Genomic DNA, 15,030 nt, shown 5'->3' with positions numbered 1-15,030 from the left:
AGGCCGGCTCGGTTTGCGTTTGACCGAGCTGAGCTCGAGTTTGATTCGTTTTTTGTTATCAAAACGATATCGTTTTAACACATATTGATCAAAACGACGTTATTTTGTATTAAAAATTTTAATTAGAAAATCTAAAAAGTAGCTCGAGCTCGAGCTGGCTCAGTTCGAACCAACCCTATGCACGTGTATCACTTGTGTATAACTCTTCTTTGATAGATACTTTCTTTTATTTTGAATTGTCAATAAATTACGTTTATGGCTTAAAGTTGTTTCGAGCTATTTTCAATCGAGACTATTCATTGGTGACTAGTTTAATCTTATGGGAGGTCAATGAAATTTACCTAATTTTGGTAACAAAATAATATCATGAAAATGATAATATAAGTGTATAAGTTTATAGAATAGTGATAGGATTAGATTCAAATCGAATCAAACCCAAACATGGATTTGCTTAAGTTCGACTTAAATATATTATAGTCAACTTAAATCAAAGTTGAGTTCGCCTAAGATATAAGAAAAACAAGATAAATAGTATTATCGATAGAATATATAGTATTACCAATGAGATAAACAATATTATTGGAGAATTTGAGCCAAACTGTTAAAATTTTGAACTTAAATAAAGTTAAACACTAATTTAAATCTTCGGTTGAATCTAGCCTTAGAAAGTGATGGTTACAATGACAATCAAACCAATTTGAAATATTTAAGAACCATTTGAACTAGAGTCTTCTAGATTGCACATGTGTGTTGTCACTTGCATATAAATCTTTTGATGGTGAATATATTCTTTTACTTTGGATTATCATTAATTAAATTTTATGTATCAAAGTTAGTTAAATAAATTAAGAAGATTATCGTTAAAAACAATTTACGATTGTAAAATCAAACCAAGTTAATCATGAATCTTTATAAAAAAAAATTACTTTGGACTACTATCTTTTAAGGATGCACGTGTGTTTGTCATTTAACTGTAAATCTTCTTTAAATGAACATATTTATTTTGGATTATCTATAATTAACTTTTATGCATCAAATTTAGTTTAAAATATCTAGCCGTAACTCTTCTTTAAACAAATATCTCATTAATTTGAAATCTCATGAAACCGATACTATAAGTGAAAGAAGTTTATCATTGGCAAAGTGGAGATTACAGTAATGGTCAAGTCAATCAAAAATTTTAAGAATTATATTGGATTAGGATTTTCTAAGATACACGTGTTTGTCGTTTTTGTGTAAATCTTCTTTTGATGAACATTTCCTTTAATTTTTTATTGTCAAAAAATAAATTTTACACATCAAAATTAGTTAAATAAATAAATAAGATCACTGTTAAAAACAGGTGACAGTTACAACAAAAATCAAGTTCATCATGAATCTTTATGATCAGTAAGTACATTGGATTAGGGTTTTCTAAGGTGCACATGTGTTTGTTGCTTGTGCATAGATCTTCTTTTAATAAACCCTTTCTTTTATTTTAGATTATCAATAAATATATTCTATGCATCAAAGTTAGTTAATTAAATAGACAAGATTATTGTTACGTTGATCGTTACAATAACAATCAAGGTAAACAAGAACCTTTATGATCTAGAATTACATTGGACTATCAATCTTTTGAGAGTGCACGTGTGTTTGTTGTTTGTATACCGATCTTCTTTTTAATAAACACTTCCTTTTATTTTGGATTATCAATAAATAAATTTTACACGTCAAAGTTAGTTAAATAAACAATTGACGGTTATAACAAAAATCAAGTTAATTATGAACCTTTATAATCAAGAATTATAATGGACTAGTATCTTTAGAGGGTGCACGTGTGTTTGTCGCTTGTATATAAATCTTCTTTTTAAAGAATACTTATTTTTTATTTTGTTTTTAAATAAATAAGTAAATTTTACATATTGAAGTTAGTCAAATAAATAAAAAAGATTATCGTTAAAAGTGAATTACAACAAAAAACAAGTTAATCATAAATCTTTATGAATATTAATTATATTGGAGTATCATTTGACGGTGTATGTATATTTGTCGCTTATGTATAGATCTCTTTTTTTAATGATTATTTCCTTTTATCTTGGAGTATTAATAAATAGCGTTTATGCATTAAATTTAGTTAAGAATATTAATTATCGTAATTTATTTATAAATTGTTAATGTAAATTGTATGATATAAAAGGTTTCTATTTGCGATCGAGAACATTATTGGTGACTAGATTAATCATATTGGAGATCAATGAAATTTATCTAGTTTTGATAACAAAAAAACTCATGAAAATGATACCATAAGTGAAGATATTTATCATTAGGAGAGTGATAGGGTTAGATTCGAACTAAACACTAAACGTTGGTCTGCTTGGGTTCATCCCAAATTCATTATGGTTAACTCGAACCAAATTCAAGTTGAAGTCAAGTTGGCTTAAGATGAAAGAAATAAATAGAGTTATTGATAAGATAAATAATGTTACTGATAGATGAATAGTATTACCAATAAGATGAACAATATTCTCTAAAGAACATTCAAGTCAAACTATTAAACTAAAATTGCAACTTAAATTCTACTTGAATAAAGTCGAACACTAATTTGAATCAAACTAACTTGATTTGAGTCCACCCTTAGAGAGTGATGGTTACAATGACAATCAAGCCAATTGAAATCTTTAAGAATTATATTAAACTAAGGTTTTCTAAGGTGCATGTGTGTGTTGTCGCTTGTGTATAAATTTTCTGTTGGTGAACATATGTTTTTATTTTGGATTATCATTATATAAATTTTACATATCGAAATTAGTTAAAAAAATTATCCTTAAAAACCGATGATGGTTACATCACTAATTTAATTAATCACTAATCTTTATGATAAAAAATTATGATGGATAGCATCTTTTAAAGATGTATTACCTTTGTCGTTTACGTATATATATATTTTTAATGAATATATTTATTTTGGATTATTACTAAGTAACTTTTATGCATTAAAATTTGTTTAAAACCGATCAATAAACCTTCTTTACAAAAATATCTCATTAATTTTTTTTTTATTATTGTAAGTAAAAATTTAGCCATTTATGGATTACAATTAGTAAATATATCTATCAAAAGTACCTAAAAAATAATATATGATCTTCCATAACATCAATGATGGATAAATAAACCGATCTAGATAATATAAAAATGCATCAAGATTTGAATTGACCATGAAATCTAACACTCAAAATTATCATGATTAGGGGAGGAAATTTATAATTTAATAAATGAAATTGGGGGTGTAATTGATGAATTCTAATATCTTTTGGGTCTCTCAATAATTCTTTAAACCTTAGAAAAGGTCATAGATAATGAGCCCTGATTTGAAATGGATGAAATCTTGTTATTTAAAGGCTGAAAAAGAGAAGACCCATTTTTCAATCTTAGCCCAAGCCCAATAATTTTTTTTTATTTTTGATTTTTTCCCATTTACATCATAAAAGATTATTTCTAGATAATTTCTGATCTTCTAAACAATGCTATCTTAATTGAGTCTTGCCCTAATGAATGATTTGATCTAAGTGTTGAGGATATGATTGGTTGGGCAAACCGATAACATTAGAACGATATAAAAAAATTTTAAAATTTATTTTGATTATATTTATAATATCAACATTTAATCGAATTTAACTTAACGATTAAACCATCATCGGATACAATTATCTCAATCTAAAATTATGATATTCCAATTTTCTCTTTTCAAATGACATACTGCTCTATTTAAAGTTTGTCTTGAATGACTAGAAATCAAGTTTGAGTTCTAATTCAACGATTCAAATTTAGTTTGATTTGTTTGTCTCTTTGACGATGTTTTTTATTACATCAATAATACTATTAATTTTGCCAAAAACATTGTTCATCATTTCACAAATCTTTCTGTAACATTATACAGCGGTTCAAACGAACTCAACTTTGAGTATCTCGTTAAGAATGACAATACTCGGGTTTGGGCTATCTGCTAAGCCCACAATGAAAAATTATACTTAAAATGAAACTATCAACCTCTCAAGTCAAACAATTAGCACCATTGACATGGAGCCACCACAAACGTCCACCCCAGAGCCACTGCAAGAAACCCTAATCCCCGCTTTCCCAAACGATGTCGCATTGAACATCCTAGCTCGAGTCCCCCGCTGTGTCCACCCGATTCTCGCCTCCGTCTCCAAGCCCATACGTTCCCTCATATCTTGCCCTTTCCTCTACGCCACACGCGCCCTCCTAAACTCCTCCCAGCCCTCCCTCTACCTCACCCTCCGCGTCCCGTCCACGCGCTCCCTCCTCTTCTACACCCTCCACCATTCTCCCAACCGACACCGACCCCTCCTCGTCCCCATCCCCCCACTCCCCTCACCACCTCTGGTCGGATCCGCCGTTGCGGTAGTCGGCCACATTTTATACCTTATTGGGGGATCCGTCGATGACGTGCCCTCTTGCCACGTGTGGGCCTTCGACTGCCGTCTCCACACATGGGAAAGAGCCCCCAGTATGCGAGTGGCGCGCGAGTTCCCGGCGGCTGGAGTGGTGGACGGTAAAGTGTATGTAATCGGCGGATGTTTGGTGGACACATGGGCAAAAAATAAAAACTGGGCAGAAGTTTTCGATCCGGAAACAGACACGTGGCAGCCTGTGGTTCACACTGAGTGTGAAGTACGTGAAAAATGGATGCACGCAAGCGTTGTGATAGGGGGCAAAATTTATGCAATGGCCGATAGAGGTGGGGTGAAGTTTGATCCCAAAGAGATGAGTTGGAACATTGTGGAGACTGAATTAGATATCGGCTGGAGAGGGAGGGGGTGTGTGATTGATGGAGTGTTGTATTGCTATGATTATTTGGGGAATATTCGGGGTTTTGACGGTAACATGTGGAGGGACGTGAAGGGGTTGGTGGAAGGGGAGGGGGTGGAGAAGAAGGGTTTGTCATTGCCGAGGTTTTTGTGCGGAGCAACATTGGCGAATGTGGGAGGGAATTTGGTTGTGGTGTGGGAGGGGAAAGGAGCAGGTGAGGTTGAGATTTGGTGCGCGGAAATTGAGGTGGAGAAGGGTGAGGGTAGGGAGTTGTGGGGGAAGATTTTGTGGTCTAATTTGGTGCTTAAGGTTCCTAAGGGTTCGATGATTGTGAATTGTGCAGCGGTCACAGTGTGAATATTTGAGGAATTCGTTGGTTTGGGTATGTTTCTTTTGGTTGATGTTTTTGTTTGAGTATCTTTGCTTGCAATTTTGTGATTTAAGTTTGTGTTTTCATGTTGTTGGCTTGCTTACATGTATGTTTTTGCTTATAAGTTTGAAAATTGTTGAAATTTTCTGTTAAATAGAGAGACAAGAATAAACATTGGATTAGTTAGAAGTGTCCTGGTAAGGTTGCTTACCCATAACTCAAGACAAGACTTTGCGGTTTGCTCTAGCAAAGTCTAGAGTTTGATTCCTTAGGATTTAGGACAAATTACAGTTGTTGAACTAGGTAAGAATGCTTGAAAGATAGCAAATCATAAAATTTGTATTAAAACAAGTGACTATGTTATCGAGTGTCGAATTCATTTGTGTTTTCTTGTTAGAGGTTGCTAATGCAAAATTTGAGTATTTAATCAAAGGATCTGGTTTTTAGTTTGCTTCCATAAAATGTCTTGAATCCGTATACCCAATTTATACTTTTAAAGATTAAAAGTTTTTGTGTTCCATTTTGAATGCGAGTTTGCTGAGTAGGTTTAGGGACTTATTGGGTTGTGCAAGAAAAGTTTGGTAATGCAGATGATTGGGCTTACAGCTTTGTTTCCCTAGTATTTGGTAATGCAGAAATGCAGATGATGAGTTTGCAGTTTCTTTGCTCTAATTTCTGATAAGAAATTCTGCTGGAAGTAGCTGCTTGCCAAGTCTTTTACAGTTTTACCTCAAGCAGTGTTCTATTTTCCTGAGCAATGTTATATGTGCATATTTTTGAAGACACAATTGAGTACACAACTGATCTATCATCATGTAATTGAGTATTATTTTATCTTTAATTAAAAATTACTAGATCACACGATGACATATCATTATGTACTCAAAAGTATGTACACAGAGATTTATTGTATTTTCCTATGCAAATTATGAGTGCTCCAATGGGTGATGGATATGCTTTTCTGGTTTTCTTGCTTGTTCAAGTTCAATACTTTTGATTTAATTTTCCTTACCCAGAAGGCAAAAATGGAGCCGGGCAAGGCCCTCAATGTTCAGTTTCTGGTGCAAACCTTAAAGAAAGCTTTTCCAGTTTCAGGTTGATTGATTTGCACAAGCTCGATACAGTAATAAATTGAAATCAAGATGACTTCCTGAAAATGTATTTCATCTGTTTTGCTTGTGAAAGGTTGTTGTATGTGGTTCATGTAATGACTACTTTCCTGTCAAGTTCAGAACTTCCTATATAGATTCAAATCATTTATCACCACTTTGCTAGTTATGAAAGTAGATTTCAGAAATTAGCCACACTAATTTGTTAGTGTTTGTTTGATTTGTATTTTTTAATTTCAATAAAACTATGTATAATTAATTTCAAGTATGTTATTAAGTACTTATATTTAATTTTATAATCCAACATGCAATTTCATTTTGTTTTCGATTTTTCAATTTTCCCATCAAACTTGAAGAAGTTGGTGGGTTGTGTCAATTCTCCCCATGAAAATGAATGGCTTTGGTGGATGGAGTCGGTGAAGTTTTAAACAATACAGTGATTACAATGTAGGTAGAAGTGGTGGTAGGTTGTGATGGTGATACATTGAAATTTTAATATAATTATAAAGTTCATGGGTGGCTTGATTTATGATGCTAAACGGTACGTTTTGGTGGTTGTAATAGTGAGATATGCAAGTCCATAGCTCATTATTAACATAAATAAATCAAACAAAATACACATCAATGGTAAACTTCATAGATAAAACTAAATACAGCTTACATTATCAGAAGCGAAGGGAAGCAAAATCTTGTGCTCCGTGGAACTAGAACCTTGGTGCTCCGAGAAGCTTCAAACCAGGCATCACGTTTTCAATTTTATGATTCAATGCGATACACGAGAATGTTACGAGTAAAATTATGCCTATCGATATGTGCATTTGCATCTAAATTGACATTAGTTTTACCATGCATCGAACCCCATTAACATTAAGGAAATGCATGAGATGAACAACGTTCCGCTACTAAAATTAGGAACGTCACCCATGCTATGGCCAAAGAAGGAATTATGAAGCACCAGAATTTGGAGCTTTGTCAAAACTAAAATGGCATCTCGCCCTCGTCCTTAAGGAAACATTCAATTTGTTCAAGTACCTGGCAAGATATGATTCCTTGTTAGCTGAGTGATTTTCAGCCAACTAATTGACAAATCTATGCATTTGTTCTTTTGTGTGTGTGTGAGAGAGAGAGAGAGAGAGAGAGCGAGAAAGAAAGAGATACCTCCATTGCAATTACAGCCGGTGTGAGAGTGGATACATCTTTGTGACCAAGTTTGGCAGCAATATCTTCACAATGGCACAAATACAGACTCAGAATTTTCACAAGCAAAAGCCTCAGAAAAGGAAAATTCTGTTGGCCATGTCATTTGTGACACAAAAGAGAAGAAAATAGAACAAGAAAAAATTGATCTGTGCATATGAAAATACTTACGTTCCAAGCAAACCCTAGCATTGGCATTGTTATATGCTGTAGACCTCTCTTCCCAAAGAGTTGTTAAGCGCTTGAAAGCCTGCAAAGAAGTCAAAGAGTGTAAAAAACGATACAGCTTATTGTCCCAGCTAGAATTGATATACATAATATCACGTCTGAAGAATGCTATTGAAATGTTTACCCTTGTGTATGCATCGCCTGATTCATGATGCAAAAGGGGGCGAGAATTGGTTCCCACAGATGCAATTCTTCGTGCCAACGCTTCTAAAGGTACATCCAAAAAGACACTAACGCCCTTATGCATATATTCCCTGAAAAGAGCAAATGTTTTTGCTTCAATATTACTCTGACATAATCAGATATGGATTGGAAATTGCTAAGAAACTTTGTTGTCATTGTATTCATTCATACCAGTTGATGGTACGTGTAACTGCACCTCCACCGGTAGAAACAACAAGTCGATGCATTATAGATAGCTTCTGGAGTACCTCAGTCTAATGGGAAGAAGAATTAAAAAAAAAAAATTTAGAATCAAAGGGAAGAAAAAATGTATATAAATACATAACTAGTAGTAACATAAAAATAGAATGAAGCAAGAAATTCAAATGACAACATTTGTGCATGTTGGTTGGACTTTGACTTCATGGTAAGTGGAAAGAAAGTATAACAAATGCCTGGTTAACATAATGACCATCTCCATCTGAAGATCAAAGTTTTTATCTTGCACTTAGAGCATTAACTCACCACGACAGTGATAAACTGGATCATAAGATACCATGACGAATCTATATATGTAGAGAGAGAGAGAGAGAGAGATTATATTCCTCACCTCTTTATCTCTGAAAAAACCCTCTCCATAGAGTTTAAATATGTCAGCCACAGTAGTTCCACCCACAGCCTGCTCTATCAAGGAGTCACTGAAACAACCACAAGATTTGAATGATGCAGATTATATTTAGTTATAAACAAATGACCCTCATCTAGTCAACCATTTGCAAGGTAACACAAACACAGAGAAAAGTAGTCACTGTACAAACCTGTCAAAAAAAGAATAACCAAGCATTCCAGACAGAGCCTTGCCCACAGTGGTTTTTCCAGAGCCCATCATTCCTGCATTTCATATTTATAAAATTTTAACTACTCCAGTAATATGCCATTTGCCATTTCAATAAGAAAAGGACTTGGACAAAGAAACTAACCAACAAGATATATACAACGACCATCTAAATATGGCTCAATCTCTTGGGACTTATTCTGCAAATTTTATTAACATCTAGTAAGTATATGCACAGAGCTGTCTTATCTGAGCCTGATTCTGATCTCAGTTTAGTCCTTGAGGCTAACTCAAGTATTCAGTATTCAACAAAAATAGACACTAAATATGACACATGCTAAAAAAAAGGGAATCAAATCATCAGACTTCCCGAGTGAAATTTAAAGGCTCAAATGAATATTTTCTGTACCTTCAAAATTAAAGCTTCATCAAGAGGAGCATAAAAATCACCAGGTTCCAATATTGAAGCTGCAAAAAGGAACATTTTAAATGAATTTTAGTGCTCTTCTGGAAAAACTTAAAAGTTACCATCATAAACCAAAGACTGAATGTGAGAAACAACTGATGTACATCCTATCATACATCTAGTTTCAAGTCATCAAGGCGTGGATTATGATACGACATAAATTCAATCAATTCAGCCCAACCCAATTTGATTCCTGAATCCACCCATTTAAAGACAGGATTGAGGTGATCTAATGAGCCACACAACCATTCAACTTAATTGAAAGCATCTTGCTTATAATCCACCCAAGACTCCAAATCCCAACAAAAGTCTACAATAAAATGAAGCTCGACTTAAGGTTTAAGTGGCCACTCAATAGTCTGCATCAGTCACCAGGATCATAAGCTTCCTTTTCCGAAAAACAGAAAACTTAAGTCTGAATACTAATTGGAATAAAGACTCAAGGTCTGTACAGCACCATACTAATTCTTTACCATGCTTATTATAAAAATACATCTGACATTAAGATGCTAAATAACACCCCACTCAGTAGAATCCATCAGTCACTGGGATGATAATTATACTGGGTCTAACATCTTCTTCATTCACAAAACGTGAATACCCAAAAACTTACAATTTGATTTAACTTTCATCAGTCCAACTACTAAACCAAATTCATTCCTAATACATATAAACACACAAGCTGAGCTAATGAATTCACCAGATCTAGGGACTTCCACAACCCCGAAGCCAGCCACAACTTTGTTAGAAAAAAAACTGGGTACACATTACCAAGCCAATAAATCAGTAAGCATAAAACACTTCACAAATTACAAATACATCACTCCTGTATTACTAAAACCTGTCATATAAAGGCACTGCAACCACAATAGTTAACCTTATGAATTCAACAAAGCAAAAACAGATCCAAAGATGAATGCAGTGTCATCCATAAGTTAGTTGCTTCACAACACATTCTAAACTAGAAAAACCAAATAATCTAATACACAAGCATAGATATGATAAAATCCAATTAAACTACCTGGAAAGCTCTTGAAAGTACAGGGAACCTCTAAGGCAACAGATCTCTTCCAGTTTGAGGTTATACCGTGCTGCATATCAGCGGATATAAACACTTGAACCCACTTTGCTTCCCTCATTCTCCGAGAAAACTTCACAGAACCAGTAGGTTTTCTCTGAAACTTATCCAAATCAACCCGTGTGGGATACTGTAACTTTTGCAACACTTTAGCCTCCATTATCTATCTCACAGATAATTTAATCACTTCTTAAATTACTCCAAAGCTCAAATTATTCGCAACCCAATTTGACTGCAAACAAACACAGAGTTAGTCTCACACAAATCAATTTCAGATCCGATAAACTGATTGAAATTTTCAGGGGAACTGTTATACAGATTTAGAACTCTTTGTTCCTCAATTTTCCAGACAGAAAAAATGAAAATAATTGAATCTACTAAATTTTAAATTGAAAAAAAATAAAAAGATGTAGAACAAGTTTTCAGAAAAGAGATGACAGAGACAGCGAACCAGAATGAAAAGAAATTAATTAATAGATTAACTGAAATTCATGCATGAGTACCCAAAGAAATTAATTAAGCCATGAAAATTTAAAAAAAAAAAAAAAAGCCTCTTCTCGCCGCTAAGAAGATGTTTCATGTTCCCTGGTTTTTAAACGGCCAGACAGAAATTAATTAAAGTGTCAAACAAAAAGAGAAAGTGGAATGAGTAAACGAGATTCAAGTAAAAGGAAAATTCACCTAAAATTCGTTTACGAGAAATCATCAGCCACAAAACAAAAAAAAAAAATCTATTTGGATGCCGAGAAAAGATAGAAAACATTCGAACTTCATGTGCCTTGATTTTCTTACCAGCCAAGCAGAAAAAAAAAGTTAGCCTCTAGATCAACCAAATTCCAAAAACATATTGTATATAGAACAATTGGCCATGATTTACAAGTACCTTACACGCAACCTAAATTTATTTTAAAATCGCCGGATGCCAAGAAAATGCAGAAAAAATTTAGAAATTGTTACATTCCGATTTTTTTAACAGCCCAACAGATACACGAAGCATCTGAATCAAAGCTACCCTCTGAGCTACTTATCCAACAAATACTTCATCTGCCTTGATATCCTTACCAGCCAAACAGAAAAAAATTGAAGCTTCTAGATTAACGAATTTAAAATTTTAAAAAAAAAATTTGGCCTTGATCAATGAGAACTTGACACGCTACTTATATTTATATCCTTTTCAATCTCTGAATGCCAAGAAAATGCACCCAAAAAAAAAAAAGAAATTGTAACATGTCGATTTTCTGAACGGCCAAACAGACAAGTAATCAGATTCAACACTCAAGCACACGAAGCCTCAAAATCAAAACGACGTTATAATCTACTAATACAACAAAAAACGCTGCGTTTGAACGCCGAGAAAATGCAGAAAGATTCAAAACTCGTAGCCCCTCGGCTTCCTTCTAGAAACCAAGTGAGAAGGAAATCAGTCAGCAGTTTCCAGGATTCGACGCAAAAGCAAAAGCAGAAGCAGATTTGAAATGTACCTTGCAGAAATTAGAGCGAAAGAAACCAAAAAGGCGTTAAAGGCTACGTTGGAACGGAGGCTCTGATTGATGTTCTGTTTGGCTTTTGATGAAACGCCGAACGTCCTTATAAAGGGGCGGCAGCTGCTTGAGTTGAGGATTTTGGTAGTTTCGTATCTACGGAATGAGCGTTCTCATAAGGTGATTGCGTATTTATGGATTTTCAAAGGTACACCTTTTTAATATATAATTACTAAATAAATATATTATCCACTAATTAAATAATTTTAAATAAATTTATAAGTAATATTATTTTAATGATATCTTAAAATTAAAATTTTTATTAGACCTAAAATTTATTCTGTTTAATATAATTATTTTAACCTTAAAAATAACAATTCAATTTAAATAAAAATTTTTAATTAAAAAAATAATAATAATTATGTTATTTACATTTTAATGCATTTGTTAATGATAATTTGTTATTCATACGATGGGTTTTTCTTATAAGAAAGAACCGGTTCTACTAAAGAGGGTTTTATAATTTCTATTTAAGATTACCCAGAAGATTTGTTCTCATCCAAAGTATAGTGAAATATCAAAATCTTATCTTTCAACTTTCAAAAATTTAAACACTCATCTATGAATAAATTTCTGTTAAAAACTTCAGTTAAAACTAGAGGTAAAACTAAACTTTTATCATATTTTTCCTCTAAAATTTCTTTCAAAGTTTGAAATGGAGGTATTTCCCTCTAGGTTTTTTCTCCTTCATCGACTCACTCTTCTCGATTGTCGGTTGACCTTTCCTCTTTCTTCTCCCTTAGTCAGTCACCCTTTCTTGCTCTGATTTTGTCTTTGTCAGAGATAAAGACTATTGTCTCCATCTTAGATAAAAACTTTTAATATAAATTTATTCATAAGTGAGTGTTTAGATTTTTATAAGTTGAAAGATAAAACTTTGAGATTTCACTGTACCTTAAATGAAAACAAGTCTTTTAACCTTTAAGATTTGATCGACCATGCGTTCGTCATGACATTTGCATTACTACCATACCATTAAGAGGAATAGCTACCAAAAAGATCTCTATTGTAGATCTCTCTATTGTAGATCTCTTAGTCTCAATATCAACTATGCTCCAATCTCAGATTATCGGTGAGGAACATTATCAAATTGCGCAAAGAATTAAGCAAACTTTACCCTTCATCTTTTAGTAACTGAACTAGGGGACAAAAATGAATAAAATCTCTATAATTTTCATCAATCCCTTAATTTTATTATTTCTATTTAATCCCTTATATTTTATTTAATTATCTTGATTTTTATATTTTTATTTTTATTTCACCCTAACCTTGTGGGGTGTATTTTTGGATTCCCCTCTGTCATCCTTGGAATTAGTATTCACAATTAGGAAAATACTGTATTTAAAGTCTGACTTCAACATATTGACTCCTTAAAACAAAAAAACTAACTTATATTTCAAAATTCATGTAGGGGGTATATTAATTAATTAAACACAGAATATTATATCAATTAAAATAAGATTTTTAGAAAATAAAAAAAGACTAAGTATTAATTATTTTTGTGTCAACAACCGATGAAGACTGCACAGATGGTATGAATCACCTACCATCTCAACAAATTCTATGCATGAGGTTTGACCTCAATTATTTACACTGTATCAAAAAATTGATACATGATTTGATAATTTTAAATTAAAAATAAAAAATATTTAATAATATAATAATATATTATCTGAATACCCAGTTATATTTCCAAAACTATATAGACTTAACATAACTTTTACATATAAGATAACATTTGGTGTTATTTTTATTAGTGTAAATTACTTTTCCCACCCAATATTTAATTTAAAAACATTTTTCTACACATTGGTGGTACAAACAACACTTACAAGTCAAAATTAAACTCAAGAAATCTAACACAATGTAAGGATATTAAATTACTATTTTATCTATATTATTTCATTTTTCTAAATTACTATATAACCTCAATTTAACAAAAATTCAAAAAAACAAACTTTCAAATGTCAAATTTCGTTACAACCTTATAATTCTTTTTTCTTTTTATTTTCATCCTCTTTTTCGTTTTCACTTATAACCCTACTTTTGACAACATCTTCGATACTGATTTGACCTTCAAACTCACTCCTGGCATTGGTATCTTAATTTTCAGCCTCTTCCTGCAACAATAATGTTGTTTCTCACCAATGACTTTGATTATTCAACTTGAAGATGACATCATTTTGTGATTTCCCCTTATGATATGGCTCAATCTCTCTCCATTCTCATTTGCACCTCTCTATCTATCACAGATCCTTATTGTTATCAACTATTTTCGAGTTGTGGTTTGATTTATGACAATGTGGAGTATGAGATTCAATGACAACTAGGATTTCAAAAGTATAAATACAAGTTATCAAACTTGTCAAATGGGTTAAATTGTCATTATTAAAAACATCTGGATTTGATAGTAAAAGTGTTTTTATTCTAAATTTATATTTGATAAAATTACTAATTTACCCTACACTATTAGTTTTTTATAAATAGAGTTTAATTTTGAGTAAAAAAATGTCATCATAGGATGAAAAATGTTTTTTTAAGCCAACCATTAGGTGGAAAAAATGTAATTTACCCGTTTTAATTATATTATTATCAATGGTATTTTCCAAAAAATTAAATCACTTATCTAAATGCACTATAAATTATTTATCTAATAATATTAAATCATAGGACATTTCTAGGCCAAAAGACTTATTCCCACCCAAAGATTAGTGTTTTTACAAGTTTTTACTATTAATTTTAAAAAATTCAAACACTCACCCATTTGTTAATTTTTACGGTTAGTATTCAGGGTAAAATCTTTATTTAGCAAAAATATTTTAAAAAACTAAAAATTTAATCACATTTCTCTCATAGTTTTAAAAACTAATAATTCCCCCCTCTACCCAGGGTTTGAAAAATCACTGATCTAATAATTCGATCAACTGCTAAAATATATTTACTTTAAACATATAATCTATTATAGTTTTGTTCATAGTTTTACAACCTAAAACATTTGACAATTTAACTAAAATCATCTTAATATTTTTAAACGATATGAGATATCTATAAGCAAATTTAACATCTCTTCTATAATTTATTGATGTGGAATTTACTTAAGAGTGTTTTACTTTTTTTCTTTTGCAAAAGATTTCTTTCCAAAATATATGTATATATATATATATATATGTCGGAAAATTGACTGCTAAAGTTATACTTTTACAAAATCATGAGTTAAAATATAAATTATATA

The 15,030-nt window shown here is 32.1% G+C and overlaps 2 protein-coding genes across 7 annotated transcripts; one reads left to right on the top strand and one right to left on the bottom strand.

Moving 5' to 3' along the window:
- Nucleotides 1-3,974: 3,974 nt before the first annotated feature.
- LOC123199067 (F-box/kelch-repeat protein SKIP6) lies at nt 3,975-6,556 on the top strand. Of its 4 annotated transcripts, none has more exons than XM_044613891.1 (2): nt 3,975-5,194; nt 5,803-6,150. In XM_044613891.1, exon 1 carries the CDS (start codon nt 4,060-4,062, stop codon nt 5,167-5,169), a length of 1,110 nt encoding a protein of 369 aa, XP_044469826.1. In that variant the 5' UTR covers nt 3,975-4,059; the 3' UTR covers nt 5,170-5,194; nt 5,803-6,150. The 4 variants fall into 4 exon arrangements, with proteins under 4 accessions (XP_044469826.1, XP_044469824.1, XP_044469825.1 ...); XM_044613889.1 differs by having other exon boundaries at nt 5,773-6,150; XM_044613890.1 differs by having other exon boundaries at nt 5,728-6,150.
- Nucleotides 6,557-6,906: 350 nt separating this feature from the next.
- Nucleotides 6,907-11,917, bottom strand: LOC123199068 (shikimate kinase, chloroplastic). Of its 3 annotated transcripts, XM_044613893.1 has the most exons (12): nt 11,739-11,917; nt 11,141-11,654; nt 10,201-10,489; nt 9,123-9,181; nt 8,859-8,913; nt 8,697-8,769; nt 8,489-8,576; nt 8,071-8,153; nt 7,841-7,970; nt 7,660-7,738; nt 7,450-7,514; nt 6,907-7,323 (listed from the first exon to the last, which is right to left on the bottom strand). In XM_044613893.1, the coding sequence occupies exons 3-12, from the start codon at nt 10,415-10,417 to the stop codon at nt 7,270-7,272; spliced, it is 903 nt and encodes a 300-aa protein (XP_044469828.1). In that variant the 5' UTR covers nt 10,418-10,489; nt 11,141-11,654; nt 11,739-11,917; the 3' UTR covers nt 6,907-7,269. The 3 variants fall into 3 exon arrangements, with proteins under 3 accessions (XP_044469828.1, XP_044469827.1, XP_044469829.1); XM_044613892.1 differs by lacking the exon at nt 11,141-11,654 and having other exon boundaries at nt 11,739-11,916; XM_044613894.1 differs by lacking the exons at nt 8,859-8,913; nt 9,123-9,181; nt 11,141-11,654 and having other exon boundaries at nt 11,739-11,915.
- Between the last annotated feature and the right edge of the window lie 3,113 nt (nt 11,918-15,030).

The sequence above is a fragment of the Mangifera indica genome, chromosome 16 (genome assembly GCF_011075055.1).
Source record: "Mangifera indica cultivar Alphonso chromosome 16, CATAS_Mindica_2.1, whole genome shotgun sequence".
NCBI lineage: Eukaryota > Viridiplantae > Streptophyta > Magnoliopsida > Sapindales > Anacardiaceae > Mangifera > Mangifera indica.
Note: the sequence above shows the minus strand (reverse complement) of the source record. Positions and strands in the feature narration are given on the sequence as shown.

What these genes read in the sequence shown, in the direction of transcription:
- LOC123199068 (XM_044613893.1), bottom strand. Translation starts at nt 10,417, where the DNA reads ATGGAGGCTAAAGTGTTGCAAAAGTTACAGTATCCCACACGGGTTGAT. An exon ending in ATGAAGCTTTAATTTTGAAG is followed by an intron (nt 8,914 to 9,122) that starts GTACAGAAAATA and finishes TAAAATTTGCAG; the next exon opens with AATAAGTCCCAAGAGATTGA. An exon ending in GGTTATTCTTTTTTTGACAG is followed by an intron (nt 8,577 to 8,696) that starts GTTTGTACAGTG and finishes TGGTTGTTTCAG; the next exon opens with TGACTCCTTGATAGAGCAGG.
- LOC123199067 (XM_044613888.1), top strand. Translation starts at nt 4,060, where the DNA reads ATGGAGCCACCACAAACGTCCACCCCAGAGCCACTGCAAGAAACCCTA.